The sequence below is a fragment of the Nasonia vitripennis genome, chromosome 3 (assembly GCF_009193385.2).
Source record: "Nasonia vitripennis strain AsymCx chromosome 3, Nvit_psr_1.1, whole genome shotgun sequence".
Lineage (NCBI taxonomy): Eukaryota > Metazoa > Arthropoda > Insecta > Hymenoptera > Pteromalidae > Nasonia > Nasonia vitripennis.
The window spans coordinates 5491583-5510286 of NC_045759.1; the positions used below are offsets into that span (position 1 = coordinate 5491583).

The 18704-nt window shown below is 46.1% G+C and overlaps 2 protein-coding genes across 6 annotated transcripts in view; one reads left to right on the plus strand and one right to left on the minus strand.

Annotated features, from left to right (window-relative positions):
• Positions 1 to 13824, minus strand: part of LOC100121154 (unconventional myosin-XVIIIa) — a 79669-nt gene extending 65845 nt beyond the window's left edge. For 2 of the 4 annotated variants that reach the window (XM_008212215.3, XM_016983827.3), the window contains exons 1-5: positions 13423 to 13813; positions 11851 to 12306; positions 9803 to 10375; positions 8813 to 9283; positions 1671 to 1805 (exon numbers count right to left, since the gene is read on the minus strand). In XM_008212215.3, the coding sequence (XP_008210437.1) occupies positions 1671 to 1805; positions 8813 to 9283; positions 9803 to 10375; positions 11851 to 11985 (1314 nt within the window). In that variant the 5' untranslated portion in view covers positions 11986 to 12306; positions 13423 to 13813. Of the gene's footprint in view, positions 1 to 1670; positions 1806 to 8812; positions 9284 to 9802; positions 10376 to 11288; positions 11349 to 11850; positions 12307 to 13157 lie in introns of those variants that run through there. The other 2 variants (XM_032597754.1, XM_016983828.3) reach the window with 2 other exon arrangements.
• A 372-nt stretch (positions 13825 to 14196) lies between these two features.
• Positions 14197 to 17553, plus strand: LOC100121177 (general transcription factor IIH subunit 1). 2 transcript variants are annotated; one of them, XM_031926563.2, is made up of 8 exons: positions 14197 to 14478; positions 14694 to 14920; positions 14988 to 15192; positions 15279 to 15435; positions 15515 to 16057; positions 16139 to 16469; positions 16538 to 16713; positions 16798 to 17553. In XM_031926563.2, exons 2-8 carry the CDS (start codon positions 14767 to 14769, stop codon positions 16924 to 16926), a joined length of 1695 nt encoding a protein of 564 aa, XP_031782423.1. In that variant the 5' UTR covers positions 14197 to 14478; positions 14694 to 14766; the 3' UTR covers positions 16927 to 17553. The 2 variants fall into 2 exon arrangements, with proteins under 2 accessions (XP_031782423.1, XP_031782424.1); XM_031926564.2 differs by having other exon boundaries at positions 14279 to 14478; positions 14700 to 14920.
• Positions 17554 to 18704: the final 1151 nt, after the last annotated feature.

The window sequence follows — 18704 nt, forward strand, 5'->3', positions numbered from 1 at the left end:
ACACGCTATGCTACTGCGCAGTTAGGATTAAATTGTACGAGCAAGAGGTAGATCCTCGTGTGTTTTAAAGTATATTTACGAGGAATAATTAATTAAACGTTACGAATGTGTAATCGTGTTTAAAAAAAAGCATATCCGTCAGTAGCCTATAAATTACACAATTTGATTAGCGGACGGTCAATTTAAGGCGAGTCAATTAAGGACTAGTATCTCCCAATAGCCGCGATCCACACGCTGTAATTTCAGGGTCGTTTATACGCTCCATCTAATAAAACCAGGCGAGACGCGTATCTTTTCAATCCGAAACTGATCGAATTACGCTCCATTATACCCATCAACTGTGTACAACAGCTCCTCAATCATGTTTAAATTCCTCGCGATTGAAAATTGAATTTAAAAATCAAAATCACCGCACACTCGTGGGTGTCAATGTTAGCGCGCATACAAGAAACTCGCATACCTGAGTCGCAGTGAAAGAGGCCGAAGCCGTGCGCACGGCAAAGTCGATCGCGTCGACCTCGACGGTCAGAGCAGCGGCATAAGGGGGTCGATTGCCAATTGGCTGAAACGACCCTGATAACGCTAGCCGAGTGTCCTTATCGAAGCTTTGCCTCTTTTATTTCATTGCCAACGATAATACACAACTATACTTTATCGTTCCTTCGACGCTTTTTCGAATTTTCGCTTGTATCAAACGGCGTCCGAATTCAATTTCTCATTAATTCCATCGCTCGAGGCTATACACTGCTCCGCCTTCTCTCGATTCCGGTTTCTTCAAGGATGCTCTTAACGCCACTTCCTGATGCGCCTCGAGAGTATATATATGTGTACGTATACACGTACAGACTCGCGGAGATGAGGTGTTGCGATACGCGCTGCTCGCGGTGTACCGTTACGCGATTACTATGCCGCTATACGTACATGTGGGTGGAAGCGGCGCCGGTATAACAACAACAAACTTTGCCTTGCACTCTTTATCTGTGTGTCTATGGCATAGTTTTACGCTTTCTCTCTCCTGATGCTATTCGCGCGAGGCGCGTCTCTCCGCTATTTCTCGAATGAGCATGTATACACATGGCGTCTCGTCGCCCCCCTGACGATGCACTCGAGAGTCCACTTCATCACCCCACGGGTCCTGCGCGATATACCTACGTCTCAAGAGAGGGAGAGACTCGCTCTCACGCCTCTGCGCGGCTCAGCTGATCCCACGACGCGAGAGACGTCACACGCTGTTACGCAAGCCGAGGAGCGGGTCTTTTGAATTTCCCGCGCGGAAGAGGTTACTGGCCTGGGTGTGTATAGGAAGCTCCTCGCGGAAATCCGATCGATGATTATAGCCTTGAAATCGAATCTGCTGTACGTGCGATGATATATTATAACACAAGAGCTGATCGGATATTTTAATATAAATCCGCCGGAAAAGTCCTTAACGAGTATTCGCTAGATACGCGTCTATACGATATCCCCATAGAGTAGCCTAGGAACACGCATCACGTGCATATAATCGGTCTAACGGATCGTTCTCGCAGCTTGTACACAGTACACACGCGTGAGCGATCGGCTCATTGCTGCGCGGCTAAATCATACGCACGTCCCTCGCGGAAATGTTAAGCTCGTTGTTGAACAACATCTCACATTAAGAGAGAGGATGTATATATCAAGAGACTTACCCTGTTCTGATGGAAGCGAAGGCTGCCCGATCTTCGGAGCGTCCCACCTCGGATGTTGGCCGGTGCGAGCTCGACCTTCTGGCCGTCGGTGCCGCTCCGTCGCGACAGCTCCGACAACTCCGCCACCGGTTGAACCTGCAAGCGATGAATCGGAAAATTATTATCGTTATATTCTACGTGATTATCGAGTCATACGCATATCATTACACGGGGTTATAACAGTGTAATATACTCTCGAGTTCTTAGCATTATGTGTGTGTGTGTACACACTCGGGTAATGTAATCCCGCCTCTCTCTCTCTCTCTCACTGATGGTATAGATCCCGGCGGGCGATAAGCGACGACGGGACAGGTGCTCCCCGTACAGCGGCGCGAGACGTGGCGAAAATTTAGCGGTTTTACACACGCCCCTCTATGTCTATACACGACGTTGTCTAGACGTGAAATAAACGTACGAGGCTCGTCATATCCGCTGGGAGTGACGGAGCCGACGACGTGTGTATGCGGGTTTTAGGAGAGGTATATAGTAGACGATGGGGATTGGATTTTAATCTTGCGAATTTAAGCTTATACGCTTTGATTTTCCCTCTCGAATCCCTAACGCAAAAGAAGCCGAACATCAAGAGCGGGTCACGACGACTTTATGCAACAGCAGCACACGCGGAAGAGAAGCGCAAGCAATCTGCCGTAACGCCATAATCGATCTTTCGCTCCTCGACTACACACAACTGCGCACCTGCATCTTCGTTCCTAAACGTATATATACACCTATGCATTAACACAGCGCAGGTATTGTGCTTCTCCCACACATCTCTGACGAGAGCATTGGAGAGGCCTTACAGCGATGTTTACGCCGGGGGTGTGTATAATAATATCCGCGTATGATATACACGAAAGTCGCTGGTATAACTTTCTCTTTTGAAACGAACAACTTGTTAAGAAACTCGATAGCGCGTTGCGTAATGCAGCGCTAAGCGACAAGTCCCCTGATGAATTAGTATACTGTAAAGCGGTAATTTTATCGGTTATGTACGTGTCTTTCCGCTTCATTGAGAATCGCATCTCTCCCTTGCTCGCACGCGCTCGCGGTGTATCGGTTTGTAGGAAACGGGTTTGCAGTAGTAGTACATTCATATGGGTGTGATGACAAATGAGTTTATTGCTCTGCCTCTATTAACGCTTGATTCCCGAAGAGAAAACGCCCGATAAGCAAATTTCGATTCAGAATAACACGAGTGAGTAAAGAAAAAGCGAAGAAGCAGTACTGTCAAGCATTGCACCTAGCGCGCAAGGTCGGCGAACGTGGGAGTGTACCCAGAGTAAAATACAGCTTCTTCTTCACTACACCGGCGGCGTGGGTTGACAGCCCCCGAGGGAGTAGTGCGCGCACGTCTTATCGTCTTTCTCTCTCTCTCTCTGATGCTTATGACAGACGAGCGGCGACTCGGCCCGACGTTTTCTAATGCCGCTGCACACTCTGACGATCGACTTGCTAAGTCTTCTTCCTCTTCTTCTTCATGGGGAGGTAGTTCGAGTTCTCGTCGCTTCTTTTTCCTTCGACTGCAGCAGTCCCGGAGACGTCGAAAAACTGGTTGTATAAATTGTCTCTCTTCAACGATGCGAATGTGCATCTACGTGTGAATATTACTTTCGAAGCGATCACATACAGCTTCACCTTCAAAAGAACAACGAAGATGACGCATTGGACGCGTAAAAAACGCTTCGTTCTAAAAATACAAAAAGGGCCCAAAGAATTAAAAATAAAACAATTCCACGACGCCGCACAATAGCTCAAAAGCCCGTGACTCGGAAGTCAAGTCACGCGCCGCGACCATAACGCACAGAGAGGAGTAGCCCAAAGGGCGACGAGCGTATAAGCTATGCTTCTACAGAAACAAAAAGGCCGATGCTCTCCCGGCACGGAGAGAGAGAGAGAGAGAGAGAGAGAGAGAGAGAGAGAGAGAGAGAGAGAGAGAGAGAGAGAGAGAGAGAGAGAGAGAGAGAGAGAGAGCAGTCAAAAGCCAGTAGTGTACAGCGAGGAGGAGACTCGTACACGCGGCGTTGATCGCATTTCCTGCTTCCTGTCGCGCGCGCGCGCGTGTAGCTGATTATGCGCACGTACACGCATAATAACGCACGCGATGCGTCCTGCGGAGATGCTACGTATGTAGTGTTAATGTTGTCGCTGACTTTTTACAAGAATCTTTCAGAAAAGTTTTTTAATCGCGCGAATAATTAATTTCGCAACGACGAGAGCAGCTCTAATCCGCGCCCGCTTTTCTCGCTCGAGAGCCGCGAGAAAAAAGAAGAAAACAAACACACACACACACACAGCCGCTAACAAGGCCTTTCGTATAGATGCATCAGGCTCGCGCGCTGCGCGGAAGATGAAAAGGGCCGCGTTAGATCGCTCGCGATACGCTGTGCGTCGCAGCGCAGCGGCAGTGACGCCTTTTTCCTCTTTCGCTGTTGCGAAGGCTCTCTCTCTCTCTCTCTCTTCTCTCGGCGCCTCTTAATTTACGTTGATTTCTCGCACATGCGGCCGGCAAAAACGGCGCGTTTTTGCGCGCCTGCACTTTGCATTCCCCCGCGTGACTCTCCTCTGCGCTGCGCGCGCGAGAGCGAAAGAGTGAGAGAGAAAGAGGCTAAAGTTAGCTTGTATATTTTAAGCGAGTCGACTTGCTTTATACGTGACTTTTTCTTTCTTTGGTTATGGTTATAGTTGATTTACTGGAGAATTTTTTTATGCTTCGATATATTCGCGTTCTTTAGAATATTTAGAGGCGAAGAATTAACGGGAATTCGCATTGTGATACGCGTAAGCGATGGTTCGCCGAATGCCAATCGTTGACTCATCGACGGCGTAAGCCAGTCGAGAACAATATAAAGGCGGTACAGAGTCGCAAAAAACAGAGTGTAAAAAAACTACTTGGAAGACTTTTCCGAATAGCTTATGTACAAGGATAAAATAGTAACAAATAACTCGGTCAAGCATCGACTAATTAATCAATCTCGATATGATAAAAATATCACGCGACAGCTTCAGTAGTTTTCTCTCTGGTCTATGCCAGCAAATCGCGTAATTAGTACAAAAGCAGGTACCGCCGCCTACAGCATCCGACACAAGAACCTACTCGCTCTTACAACGAATTCTATATACGTTACTCGTCGCGCGCAGTGTCTGCCAAGATCAGTCTCGCGAGCCATGTGCCGTACACGCGGCCACGGGAAAATGTCGAGCAAGGCATCGCTGTTATTCTATCCTCTGACCGGAGGAAAAAGCAGGTCGTCTTCCGCGTCCTCAAATACTTTCGAGAAAATCGTCTCCGCTGCATTTTATACTCTTGCGATCATTAAATTTCTATACGTCGAGCAATATACCGTCGCTAAATTGTTCTTGTATTATATACGACGGAAAGTTTTTCAAAGAGAGAGAGAGAGAGAAAGATCCATCGATCTACAGTCGCTCGGCTTTCTCAATACGAGACACACATGGACAACTAAAATTGTAAGATCATAGTAGTATAATATGCGGTGCACTCTCGGTAAAAACGAAACGCCGATTCCGAGAGCGCGACCAGGAAGAAGAAGAAGATGAGCGCGAGCGCAACAAGAAGCGGAGCAGAAGAAGAAGCCGCAAGGCCGCGCGAGAGATGCTTATCGAGCGGCGTGTAATGAGCGGAAGACGAGCTTCCGACAAGCGCGATCGGCCGCAGCGCGGTATGTATATACTTGCTGTCTCTCTCTCTTTCTCTCTCTCACCTGTCCCTAGTGTACATGCATATACTTCTAGCGGAAAAATCGAGGAGAGGGAGACTTTTCGAGCGTGTTTACACGATTCGGGCCTCAACCCCGCGCGCACTGTGTGTACTAAGTTAAGAACATCCATAATCGAAAGGAGAATCTCATTAGCGCTCGCTTTCTTTTCCGAGAGCGAGTTTGTTTTTCTCTCGTATAAATGAGATTTACGCTCGACTGGCGTGTGTGTCTGATAAAAATAGCGTTTCCTCGCTCGATTTAGAGTGAGAGGTTGCGTGTGCGGCTTTTTTATTGACTCTGCGGGGCGGTATGGAGAGATGCTTCGTTAATGTGCCGGAGCGTGTCGGTGAATTGACGATAAAAGGAGATGCGGAGCGCTGATTATCGTCGACGCTTTGAATTGATAATCGCGAGAAGAGAGATCCTCGAGTAGCTTTTTACATTGCGAGAGCTTACGTGAAAGTGATAATTAAAAGTTACAAACGCTTCGCGTGAACGTGTACGAGTTTCTTGAACTCCGCATACATAAAACAATGTTGGTAAACAGAAATCGAAAAGCGGAAATTAAACAAGTTACCGCGTCTATTAATACCCGGTGGGTGAACAATAGAAAGTCCATATGCAATAGAGTATTAAATTTCATACATAAACGCTGTTGACACTACTCTGCATATTATAGAGACAAACAGAGCGCGCGCACACCCATTGTCAATGTTACGCTAATCGAATGTAATGACCGCCCACAACACATCCATTCTAAAAGCGGATATTTGCGCTAATCGATACACTCGCGCGCAGGTGTCTTTTAACTCTCTTTCCTCCTTCGGATTCACCGTTACGCAGATCAGAACGAGTCCCGATGAAACTATCTCCGATGAAACTACCAAAAAACGCGTAAAAAGCCAGACGGTAAGTAAACCGCGTTAACAAACAAACAACGTCTTATCCGCGCCAAAACAGGTCGAGTCAGCTATAATATACAACCGGCACATCGTCTCTTCAGCAGCGGGCGAGTATGTCCCCATACGATTATCAATTATAACAGTTCTTCGACCTAACTCTAGCTTACGCACACGTATTTATCGACGCCGCTACTCCCTGCACATATAAATTTTATACTCGCTAAAATCAATATACACTCAACAATACAACGCGCGACAATACTCGATTCCTCGTTCGCGCCTCGGCGCAGCGGCAACAAAAACTCAACACAGCGCGGAGAACCACCAGCCCAACCTATGCATTCTTCGCGAATGCCAAGGCACTGCTGTATATCCATAAAGCAGGCTTGCATACATACACACGTACACACATACAGAGCAGACTGAGAAGAGAAGAATGAAAGAGAGAGAGAGAGAGAGAGAGAAAGAACTGCAGCTCACGTGACCCGTCCGCTCGTTTAAATGGAATTAACCGAGCGAAGGATGCTACCCGCAGAGAATGCGACCGAGCGGCTTCTCCCTCTGCGCGATGCAGAATTTACGGCAGTACGCAGCGCAGCCTTGTCAATTTTCGATTGCGACGAAATTTAAGGCAGGCCGGTGTTTTTTTTCGCACAGTAAGGCAAAAGAAACGCAATCGATCGCCGGCAAGCTATGTGTATATACGAAGGAAAAGCCGCGACGACGAGAGGGACGATCGAGAGAGAGAGAGAGAGAGAGAGAGAGAGAGAGAGAGAGAGAGAGAGAGAGAGAGCGGGAGTATTGAACGGGCGCGTGCGCACGCAGTCACCATGGAAATGGCTCGATCCCCGAGACTATTTCAAGGCCACCACCCCAGCGTGTCTGCGGGCCTACCTTACGCTTACATATTATATACTCGCTCGCTTCGCTGTATAGACACACATGCGAACTTTCTAATTTGTCCGACGAGTGTGTGTACATTGATTTTTTGCATTACAACGCAGCGTGTACATGTGCAGTATGCGAGGTATCGATTACATATTTCGAAAAGCGATATACATTTGCGGTTTAACATTGCACAAGCGATTTTCCTCGACAACATTAGCGCGCCGGAGAAGAAAAGCCGGCCGGCTTCTCGCTTGGAGATAATAATTTGCTCTGGCGAGCGTCCAGGAATTCGGTTAGGCGCCTCTTGAGGCCGCCGCGCACATACATTTTTCGCGAACCTCCTATTATCTTCTTCTCTCGCGGCCGTTCTCGTTTTGCGCGGCCCTACTCCTCCCACTTTCTCGGCGTGCGTGCCAATCGGAGAAACGTGATATCGCCCGCACTGGCTTTCTTCGCCAGCGCACTTTTTCGCCCTTCTTCCTCTTCTTTCAGTTTTCTTCTATATACAGAGACTTCTATTTTTACTCGATACACACTTGTTGATGATTAATCTCGCTTCAAGAGCTACAGTAGGCGATAGTTGGAAAAATCTCTCTTCGTCATTGGCCAGAAATGCACATCCTTCAAACGCTCTTCGGTCTACATATTTCTTTACAGCGATTTACGACTTCGAAAGCTTCTTCTTCCTCCGCCGATACGTAAAGAGAGGCGCATTCTCGAGAGAGAATATACGCGCTTTTTCCTTATATACTCTTCTCTTCAGAGCGCTCTCCGAAGTCAGAAAGACGTTCTCCGCGTGCGAGCGCATACTCGGAATAGTTGCGCGCACAACGATGACGCCCGGCATATTAATCAGCCGCGAGCCTCTCGTGCACGTTTGTGAGGAAGAGAAGCGAGAGAGCTCACGCAACCGGCTCGAAATTTCGCTGCTTATGCCGCAGGAGAAAAATTGCGATCGCGCTTATTAGCTGGAAGGCTGCTGTCGTTATTGCTGGAACGGCTGTTCAAGCAGGCGTGAATTATCTGTTTTGATTTCATCGATATTTTTCACGCTGAAATATACTAATTTATCGATGAATTCAGGGTAACATTCTCAAACAGGATCGAGCATCTTCATGTATAAACACAGAGGCGACAGTACTTCTAAATCCCTCGTAGCGACTGCTGCGCGACTCGCTCCTGTCCCGCGGATTCCTCGCGCCTTTCACCGATCGCTAGCTTTCTGTCCTGCGCCGCGCGACTAAGCCGCAAGATGAGCTATATGCTGGAACCGCAAGGATTTCTCGCCGCAGCGGAGTACCAGCCGATTTTCTAATCGAGAGAAGCGCCAAGAATGACAAGCTGCTTGCTTCGCGAGACGAGCGATTGATGAATCGCTTGTTTTATATGTAGGTAATTGATCGTTGGGTCTTACATTCGATTCTCGAGCGCCTGGATTGTCGCGCGCCAGTCAAAGTGAATTCCGAGGTTTAGCCTACTTAATTAGGTTGCGTGCATAGCCTATAATTGCCCTCTTATCCTTAAATAGACTTAGATTAATCAGATTGTTGTTCTAGCGTAGGGAAACACAATTAACAGGAAAAGTCGTACAAACCTTGACGACGACGCTACCGGCGGATCCCTTGATGAGGTCGATGATCTCCTCGCGGCTCTTATCGTCTACGTTGATCCCATTGACCTCGATGAGTCTATCGCCAGGCAGCAGACCAGTGTCGTTGACGTTCTGGACGAGAGCACCGGGCTCGGCGAAGATGACCGAGCGCATTAGGGTGCCACCGTTGGCCGAGCGCTCGACCACCACAGCTCGCCTCAGGGAGAAGCCAAAGTCCGAGCGGGGCGGTGGCTGTCGCTGGATCACCAGCTCGCGTGGCTCCGGCAGCTCGAGCGGCACGATCTCCGGCAGTGCGAGCTCGACGACGCCCTGTTCCTCGAACGAGCCAGAGGAACGCCAGCGAGTGAAGCCCTGCGACTCGCCGACTGGAGATAAGCTGAACGGCGGCGTGGCGAAGCTCGAGTTCGTCGTGTCCGTCAACGAGTCTGCTGATGGACTGGCGCTCGTCATTACCTGCGACAAACATACAGTTTTTGTTGTTATTTTTAGTTAAAAACTACTCGATTTAGTTGGCTGAGCATGTTTGTATGCTAATGTAATGCACAAAATGCGCATATCAATGAAAAAGGCAAATAATCTCGTCATTCTATGCGCGAGGGCAGAAAGTCTTCAGAAGGGCTCTTGGGTATCTTTTAAAAAATGAAAGGTAAGCTTGCTACATTTCTAGAGCCCTCCCTTCGCCCCCCTATCGTAGGTTCATCTTTGTACAAGGTGCGCGCGCGGATGACGAGGGTTAGACAAAGTAAACTTGAATTTTTTAGCGGACTATAGCCCCCGGGTTTCGCGTCTACCTGTCTGAGTTTTGAAACTTTGAATGTTGTACAGCGATAAAGATTCCGTTACAAATCCCTATGCTGAGCTACAATACAACTCTATTATACACATCAGATCTTGAATTGTATAACGCGAGAGTATTCCCCAGTATACACATAAGTAGCAACCCCTCGCTAAAACAAAGAAAGCATCCCTTACATGCAAAAGCTTAGAATCCTGCTGGCCGTGTCCAAACTGATGCATCTGTTGGGGACTGCGTCTCATCTGATAGGTCGTCGTCTCCTCCTCGCTAAACACCATCTGCATCTCGTCCCTGGCATTAAGCCTCTGCTGCTGTTGCAGCGGTAGGTTCTGATATGCGATCAGCTCGTTCTGCAAAGTGTTCCTTACGAGAACGTTGTTCGAGTCCACGTGTCCGTCCTGACCGTTCTGAAACATCGCCACCGCGGACGTGGGCGACGTTGGCTCGTTGACGCCACTGGCAATAGGACCAGTGCTGAGCCTTGGACCCTTCAGGATACCTCGTTTGGGCGGCTTTGGTGGCAGTGGAGGTAAGTTCTTGGAGTTGCTGAGAGAGTTGAGCGAGGCCTCGGACGAGTCGCTTTGGGTGAGGCCGACGACGGTGCTGCTCGAGTTGACACTGTTATGCGCGTCGTCCAGGACGTCGCGGTCCAGCTGGGCGAAAAACGAGGCGCTGTAGTCGGCCGTTATGCCACTCGGCAGTTTCTCCTTTTCCTTGCGCCGGCCACGGATCTTCAGTGACCTTCGCATCTGCAACAGAAAATGAAAAAGGGAAGTCGTGAATGCTTTTTTCAATGAAAATAAGTATCATTAGGTTAAGTGGTTTACTTTTAGGAAGATTATAGCGATTCCAATCTTTTAAATTAACTCGTTAGAAATTTTGAGGAGTCTTTATCAATTTATGATACTCAATTTGGGTAAATGTATACTTAATGACCGCTATCTAAATTGAATAGCAAGATAAAAAGCCTTCGTCAATTAGCTTTATTTTACACGAAAATCCAATGAGAACACACTCTACCAATAAGGACACATATTTCTAGAACAAACATTCGAGTTTGTCCAACCGATTAAAACTCAACGAGCTTTCATAAATAAAAAAAGTCAATCACAACAACCTCTGTATAAACGCAAAAAGCACACGAGAAAATAAAGACACCCAGAAGGTCAATTAGAGGATTGGAGCGAATTGCAGATGCACAAAAGCGGCCTTCGCAAATTGAGAGTCTCTTTAGCGCGCTCCGGATGACTCAGTCCTCTCTCTCTGCGCGAAGTAAAGAAGACGTATCCCTGGAAAATGACACGGGGGCCAAAGAGTCAGATGTAAAAAGACGGAGAAGAAGCCGAGAGACATACTGCAGAGAGAGAGAGAGAGAGAGAGAGAGAGAAAGTGTGCGGAGATCGTAAAAAGAAGAGGAAGTAAGTACCACGCGAAGAAAGAGAGCACGCTCGCCTCGATTACGCGACAATGTAAACAAACCGATACGACGAGAGCAAGTAAGTAGCGGAAACCGTATATTTCTCTTTGCTCTTTGTTTGATGAGGATTATACCCGTGTCAGCTGATCTCTCGCCACCCCGAGTAGTGTTATTTTAAAAAAACCAATCGCTTTATCTGCCGTATGCACAGTTCAGTATGTAATTTCATTGTCTTGTGAACCTACGGCGCTGAGGAAATTGCTCCAGGACTCCACAATCGCCTTCAACATCCCGAGAGTTTATACGTGCGGGCATAAAGGAGGTTAAGATTTGCACTGATACAGAGAGGTGTGCAACAAAGCGCGACTACCTTCGCTTTCAACGGAAGCGCCGACTATATTTTATTATTGATTCCCAGCCAGTGTGTGCGGCTCATCAATTTTTCAACGGGCGTAAGCGATGCTCCATTTACTCGTAATATAGCTACTATATACCGTGAGCTCTTGACACTATATACAACGTAGAACCGCGTTTTTTTTTTTTCATTGAAGAAGCAAATTAGCGATCGTGATCTATAGCAACGGTGTGTGTGTGTGTGTGCGCATTATCTTCGCTATTAATCTTTCGCGCGGTATTTCCCAGATAAGATATAATCGTGCTATCTTCGAGCAAATACGGACAATCAATTTTCGAAGTCTTTGCATTATATCCCTAAAAGAAGCAGAGTTCGATGTGATTGAAAACTGATCGGGATTGGAGCGAATAAAAAAAAACTATATGCGTTAGCGAAACCACAGGTCAAGTTACCTCATCGAGCCTGAGCAGCTCCTCGGCGGACATGCTTCCCCGGTCGCGTTTTTTAACATCCTTCTTCTCGCGCTTGTCCCGTTTGCGCTTGTCCTTCTCCTCCTTCTCCGTCGCCTTCTTCATGAAGTTGAACATGTTTGCCCCCGGTAGCGCCAACTCCGCGGCCAATTCGCAGACTCACTTTATAGCCACAAAAAAGAACGACGACGACGACGACGACCCTCTCGCTCTACTACTATACAATATTCGCACTATATTCCGCTCTTTCTCTCACACTTGTTAACACAAACTCAGCACAGATGCGACTGCAGCACTCGGAGCTTCATCTTCCTCGTCACTCGCGCGGGAGACTCGTCGTCTACTGTTGACATTCGTCGGCGCGGCTCCACAGATGAGCCAGACGGTTCTTTCGATGTGAGAGTTAGCTGACAGCTGTGGACGGCTGGATGTGTGTGTCTGTAGAGTATAGAAGAGTTTTCGTTAGCTGTGCGTATGCTGTGTGTTTAATAAAAAAAAAAAGTATGGACGTCGATAGCGTATCAAGTCTCCGATATAAGTCGGTCGCTATTCGCACCTCGGTCGGACTGCGCGAATAACTGGAGCGTCGTGTGTAAATAACGTTTGCGCAATTTTTTTTTGTTTAAGCGTATACAAAATCAAACAGAGAAATTATTGATCGTTTCGCAAACGAGAATTTCGGCAATTCTCAAACACCGCCGCGCGTTTTCGACACACTTCGGGCTTCGTAATTCCGTTACTTTTGTGCGTAACCGATTAAAACGCGAGTCGCCGAATTTCATTAATCTCCCGCCGCTGTGACGTTGCTTCGATTTGTTCGAGAACCGTTGACGCGGAAGAAAAATGAGCGAAGACTCGCGACAATAATCAACAGGCTAGACGCCCCCCTGTAGCTGTCCTTAATATAGACATTCGTCGCAGTCCGATAATAACGGCATAATTCACGCGCGCAGCGATTCTCGTTATTTTTATCGACACCTCCTCCGCGAACTCAACCCGCCGATAATAGAGACTCCTCTCGATAAAGCGTCAACGACGCAGTTTTTCTCCTCTTCCTCGGAAAAACACGCCGTGTTCCGTATTTCCGCGAAGCCGGCCGTCGCTCCAGAAATACCTATAAAAATACCCCCAGCGATCAGGTGCGCTCGTTTGCATCCGCGCGCGGTCAAGTATCTCGAGAGAAGAAGTGGACTTCCAGGAAGAAGCATCGACTAGTTACGGCTAGAATAGAGAACGAAGTGTGTACATAGAAAAACAAAAAGAAGAATAAAGCAACACAAACGACGCACTGTGTAGAAGCAACAGCAGCAGTAGCTCGTAAAGCTGCAGCACGTCCGCGATGATTTCCGTATCGAGAGAGCCGCAGCCTCATCCGCGACCTAACCTAACCCCGGGACTGTACACATTCCTAACAATGCACCGTTCGTCGTTCGTTCGGGCGGTCGGCTGCGCGAGTTCCTGGACGCGCGCGCGCAAATCTCTCCGTGTCTCGCCCAGCCCCCCGAAATCTAGCGAGCAAGTAACGGCGGTATAGATGTAGAAACTCTCATTTACATTATTATCATAGACTGCAGCGAAGTGCAGCAACAGCAGCCCGTATATGACAGACTGGAAGTACGGCACGATATATACACAGCACTCGCGCACTACATGTATGCACTACTGCGAAGTGTACGGCCAAAAGGTGACAAGAACATGTATTTATTATAGGCACGTCGCGAAGCACAGAGACACTAACACTGGTCCGAACGATAAAAGGCGGCCGAGCCCGTCGGCTGCACAGTCTTAGATGGATATTTTAAGTATATACTCGAGTATATAAGCATATCACACTCTCGGTAGACTGTGTGTGTGTATATATAATGTGTATACACGCCCGCGGCACAGACTCGCGCTGTGCTTTCGGTTCAGCGACACGACACCGCTGCCTGCGCACCGACGGCGACTGTCATGGCAGCCCCTGCAACCCCGCGGCCTCTCCTCGGCTGCCTCCCCCTCTCCGGAATGCTTCTCCACTATGTGTGTGCGCTGCGCCCGAGCTCGCGGCTCGAGCTCCGTCTCTCCGTCTCGCTCGCACCAATGGCGATAGAGCTCGTTTGCGAGGAGTCTCGTTCGAAAGGAGATGGAACGCGATTGGTGGCGATGGGAAAAGGTGAACCTGTGGAGGGACATTAGAATCGGGCGTTTTGATTGTTGAATTTTACGCTGGATATGGAGGGTTATGCGAATCATGAAATTTTGAATTAAGCAATCTCGACACATAAACAACGCTTTGTGTCTGGAAAAAACCAACTACTAAAGCAACTAATATTTTTTGTTAAAGTTTGTGCGTACCGTTCTCGCATACGATTTCAGAGCACAAAGATGTCCGCCAGCGCTAAACATGGCGTCGACTTGGGACCCTAGCTAGTCAGGTCTCTACCGTTTTCCGCCGAATGCCCGAATCCCCGTTAATGTTGCCAGTATGCGTGCACAACTGCACATGAATACATCGAGTACGTGGGGGGCCATAGTTCTCGAGATGGCGCTGTTGCATCGTCTGCCGGCTTACAGAACTGAGGCTAGGCCGAAAGTGTTCACATCTTGATCGTGATCCATCGAAGAAACATGGTAATTGTCGATTAATCGTTGTTTTGAAGCTTCCGAACGATTCGTAAGATTTCCCTAACTCGAGCTGTGTTTTACGCTTGGATTTATCGAGTTGAATTTCAGAGATACGAGAATTCTTGTAGTTTTTAGCATACGATTTACGTCGTGCACCATGTGAACCCGTAGTTTTCAAGGCCTCTGCTCGTTGTTTTTATGCGAATGTTGTTCTGTTGAAGATACAGCTGTCCTGTCACTCCTATCTTTGAATTGAAGTCATTGAAGACTCAGAGTTAATCACACATTGGCAAGATGACCACTTCATCGGAGGACGTTTTGATGCAAGTAGGGCAAGTTCGCTACAAAAAAGGAGATGGAACATTGTATATTATGAACGAGAGGATAGCTTGGATGCTGGACAATAAAGATACTGTCTCAGTCAGCCACAAGTATGCGGACATCAAATGTGAGTACTTTGAACGGTTCTTATCAGTTGATTGCACTTTGAATTCTCATTAATTTTTCAATTGCAGCACAAAAAATTTCACCCGAAGGAAAGTCCAAAATTCAGCTGCAAGTAGTCCTGCATGATAACAATCAGTCATCGACTTTTCATTTCGTAAACAAAAATGGTCCAGAAGCACAGATTCAAGATAGGGATAAGGTTAAGGAACTACTGCAACAGCTATTGCCAAAATTCAAGGTTAAAGTTAACAAGGAATTGGAGGAGAAAAATAGGTAGGTTATGGAATAAGTTATTTCATGCTTGACCTTAAAAATGATATATTTAGACTTTTATAACTTTTTCAATTTTTTATTTCAAGATTATTGCTAGAGAATCCAACTCTTCTTCAGCTTTATAGAGACATGGTAATCACGCATGTTGTAACACCTGAAGAATTTTGGGCCCAACATGCTGCACAGTATACACAAGCCAAACAGATTCCTCGTCAAGAAATTGGTGTGAATAGTGCCTTTCTAGTAAGTGTCAAGTATGCTAAAAACAAAAATTCGTGCCACTGTTTCACATTATTTATTGCTCTGATGTTTACTATTTTAGGCAGATATCAAACCGCAAACAGATGGCTGCAATGGACTGAAATATAATTTAACAGTTGACATAATAGACTGTATATTCAAGACATATCCGGCTGTAAAGAAAAAACATCTGGAATACGTGCCTGCCAAGATGTCAGAATCAGATTTTTGGACCAAATTTTTTCAATCTCATTACTTTCATCGAGATCGCATCAATGTCGGGACCAAAGATCTATTTACCGAATGTGCCAAAATCGATGACCAAGAACTAAAAAAGGATATTCAAGCTGGAATTGATGATCCCATGGTAGACATAACAGGATTTGACAACGTTGGCTTGAATGAAATGTATGATAGTGGATCTGGAAAGTCTGATAAACTTTCTGGCAATATTGTACATCAAAATATGATCAAAAGATTCAATCAGCACAGCATAATGGTCATGAAGGCTAACAAAACTCAACTATCAACAAAAGATCAGGCACAATCAAATGGTTCGGCAATGCCAAATAAAAATGCCTCTACTAATGATAAAGCAATGACTGGTTCACCAAAATCCAAAAAGGCAAGTAAAGTTATATATATATAAACGTCATAAAAATTTAAATACGCATTTAAGCTTACTAATGTTTCAATTTATTTATAGCGTCGTGTACAAGATAAATTGGTATACGAGGATCTGGATACTAACTATGATGTAAAACAAAACACAGGACCACCATTGATACTGACGCAGGTAGATAGATATTTACATGGGCCGGTCCCAACGGCAGAAAACAATCATGATTCATCAGTTGAACAAATCAAAATAATTGCGAGTCAATTAATGAAAGAAACTGATAAGTGGTCAACCGTTTCTTATTTACCGCGACAACCGTCTGCGTCATTGGTAAGTCCTGCTGCGGCTGTGTTTGCACTAGGAGAACTAACTCCTGGTGGATCTTTGATGAAAGGATTCCGCGAGGATAACCTTGGTCGTAAGTAAAATTAATAATTGGATTAATCAAAACGTAAATATTTCACATACGAATATTTTCTGCCTTAGAATTAATACCCAAAGAATTAGAAAAAGAGCTCGCCAGCGTTTACGTGTGTACGTGCGAGTTATTGAAACATTTTTGGAGAAGCTTCCCACCAACGACTCCTCAACTCGAAGAAAAAGTTACAAGAATGCACACAGCGCTGCACAATTTTCACTCTGTGAGACTGAAACCATTTGAGGTAATGTTCTATCTTTGTAAACAAATGTCACTAACGCGTCAAATACTTGATATTCGATGTATCACTAACCGTTTGCCATTACAGGATCGTTTGCAGAGGGAATTTTCGGCTGTCAGTCAGCATCTCACAAGTCACTTGAATCAGCTGTTAAACGCAGCGTATAGAAAATTCGCCCTGTGGCAACAACGAAGAGCTGGACACGCGTTGAGGTAGCCGTACAAATAGCTAAACATTAGCTGAGACGAGTTAGCTTACGTCCTCAATCTCGTGCTGATCGAGCTTCGACGCGTACAACAAGGGCTGCCTCCTCCCGTGCGTTTGCTGTCAGGAATACTTATACATGGCACGTATCACTCATGCGTTTTCGTATGCGGTACACCACCGCGAAGCAACGTGTATCATCAAAATAATTGTTTCTGAGCAACCTGCTGTTATGTATTGATACAAAACGTGATCACTTAAGGTCAATCCTTCGATTCAACTTAGGAATAATTTGAAAAGTTTATAATTTTGTAAATGCCATTTATAACGACGCGGAAACAAGCGAGTGTTTGCTACCGCTTTTGAAGTAATTTTTGAAATAGAAAAAAGTTTTATATAGTCACTAAGTGAGGTTTGATTTACCACTTGAAAACAACTTTGTTCTCTCAGTTCCTTTGATCTCTAGCACGTAAGCTTTCGTTTTACAATCCGACACAATGTATATCACCAGTTAGATAAATTCTCATCCGGAAATTTTGGTCGATCGTCCGGATAAAGAATTCGTCGATGCGTCATATCATGCACATGCTTTGTTTTTTTCCATAGTTAAATAAATAATATAATAGTATGAAACATGCATTTAATTGCACTATTTATTATTATTTAACTCTTCTCCCTCAAACGTTCATCCGCGTCGAATATTCCACTTTCAACGATATATATTTTAAGTTCGATCATTTTTATTGCGTCGGCGCGCCGATTCAAAACAAGTATAATGAATTTTTTTATCAGCTCACGCTTTTACTCCGTCTTCGCCTCAACTTATATAGCTTCGAATATTCCGAACAACCGCCGCAAAGATCAAGATTCCTCCAACTTTGAGAAACACAATACACCGAAGAAGAAAGATCTTAATCACTCTCGACTCTACGCACGAAATATTCGATTCCGCAAAGATGAAACGATCGAGGAACGGTCAAACTGGTTTCGGGGCGGCGTCTCGCAAGCGTCTAACTATATACCCCGAAATACTCCCTCTTACCGTCAGCCGGTCCCGCGCATATTCTCCTTATTTGCGGTCTACGGCCGAGAACAAGCGAAAATAAAGTTCTTCAAAGAGCGAGAAGAGGGAAAGAGAGTAGGTATATATATATATATACGGTACTAAGCCGCTCAAGCGCGCGCGCGCACCTGCACGAATAAACCCTTCGTTCGCCCGCGCAGGGAAGTATACAGCGTCAGGCCTCTTTCTGCCTATATATGGCTAATAAGCCGATCCGAGAATAATACGAAAGAGCCGTTCCTGCGAATGTTTGTCGGAGGGGGAGACAGCGAGCGCTTTTCCAGATGTGCGAGAGCGTATAAATATAGATACACACAAACGCCGAAAGCACTTTGTTAGATGCGTTACTTTAATACTTGTGCGTGTTTGACTTAAGACCGCGTGTCTTGTTTGATCGATCCTCGGAGGCCTTTTGCTTAAGGATTGAACGATACTTGGGAATTTCCGCGCATAATCGCATTTGCCGATGACCGCATCGTTATCGTGACGCCGGTATTTTATTTATTGTTATTTTTTTCACTAAACTGCGCACGAGGCGTCTTTAAGTTCGAAGGAAAAATATGCGAAAAAACATCGGAGACTCTCTTGCATACACCATTAGCTACTTGTGTTTAGTTTCTTCTTTATTTGCCAAACCGGAGGCGCTGCACCAAGACAAGTATTTACCCATCCATTAAATACCTCATTGTCAAGCGCAGCCCGACGAAAGTAAGTGCAGTGAATCCGT

What these genes read in the sequence shown, in the direction of transcription:
- LOC100121177 (XM_031926563.2), top strand. Translation starts at nt 14,767, where the DNA reads ATGACCACTTCATCGGAGGACGTTTTGATGCAAGTAGGGCAAGTTCGC. An exon ending in CAAGTATGCGGACATCAAAT is followed by an intron (nt 14,921 to 14,987) that starts GTGAGTACTTTG and finishes TTTCAATTGCAG; the next exon opens with CACAAAAAATTTCACCCGAA. An exon ending in CCGCGAGGATAACCTTGGTC is followed by an intron (nt 16,470 to 16,537) that starts GTAAGTAAAATT and finishes TTTCTGCCTTAG; the next exon opens with AATTAATACCCAAAGAATTA.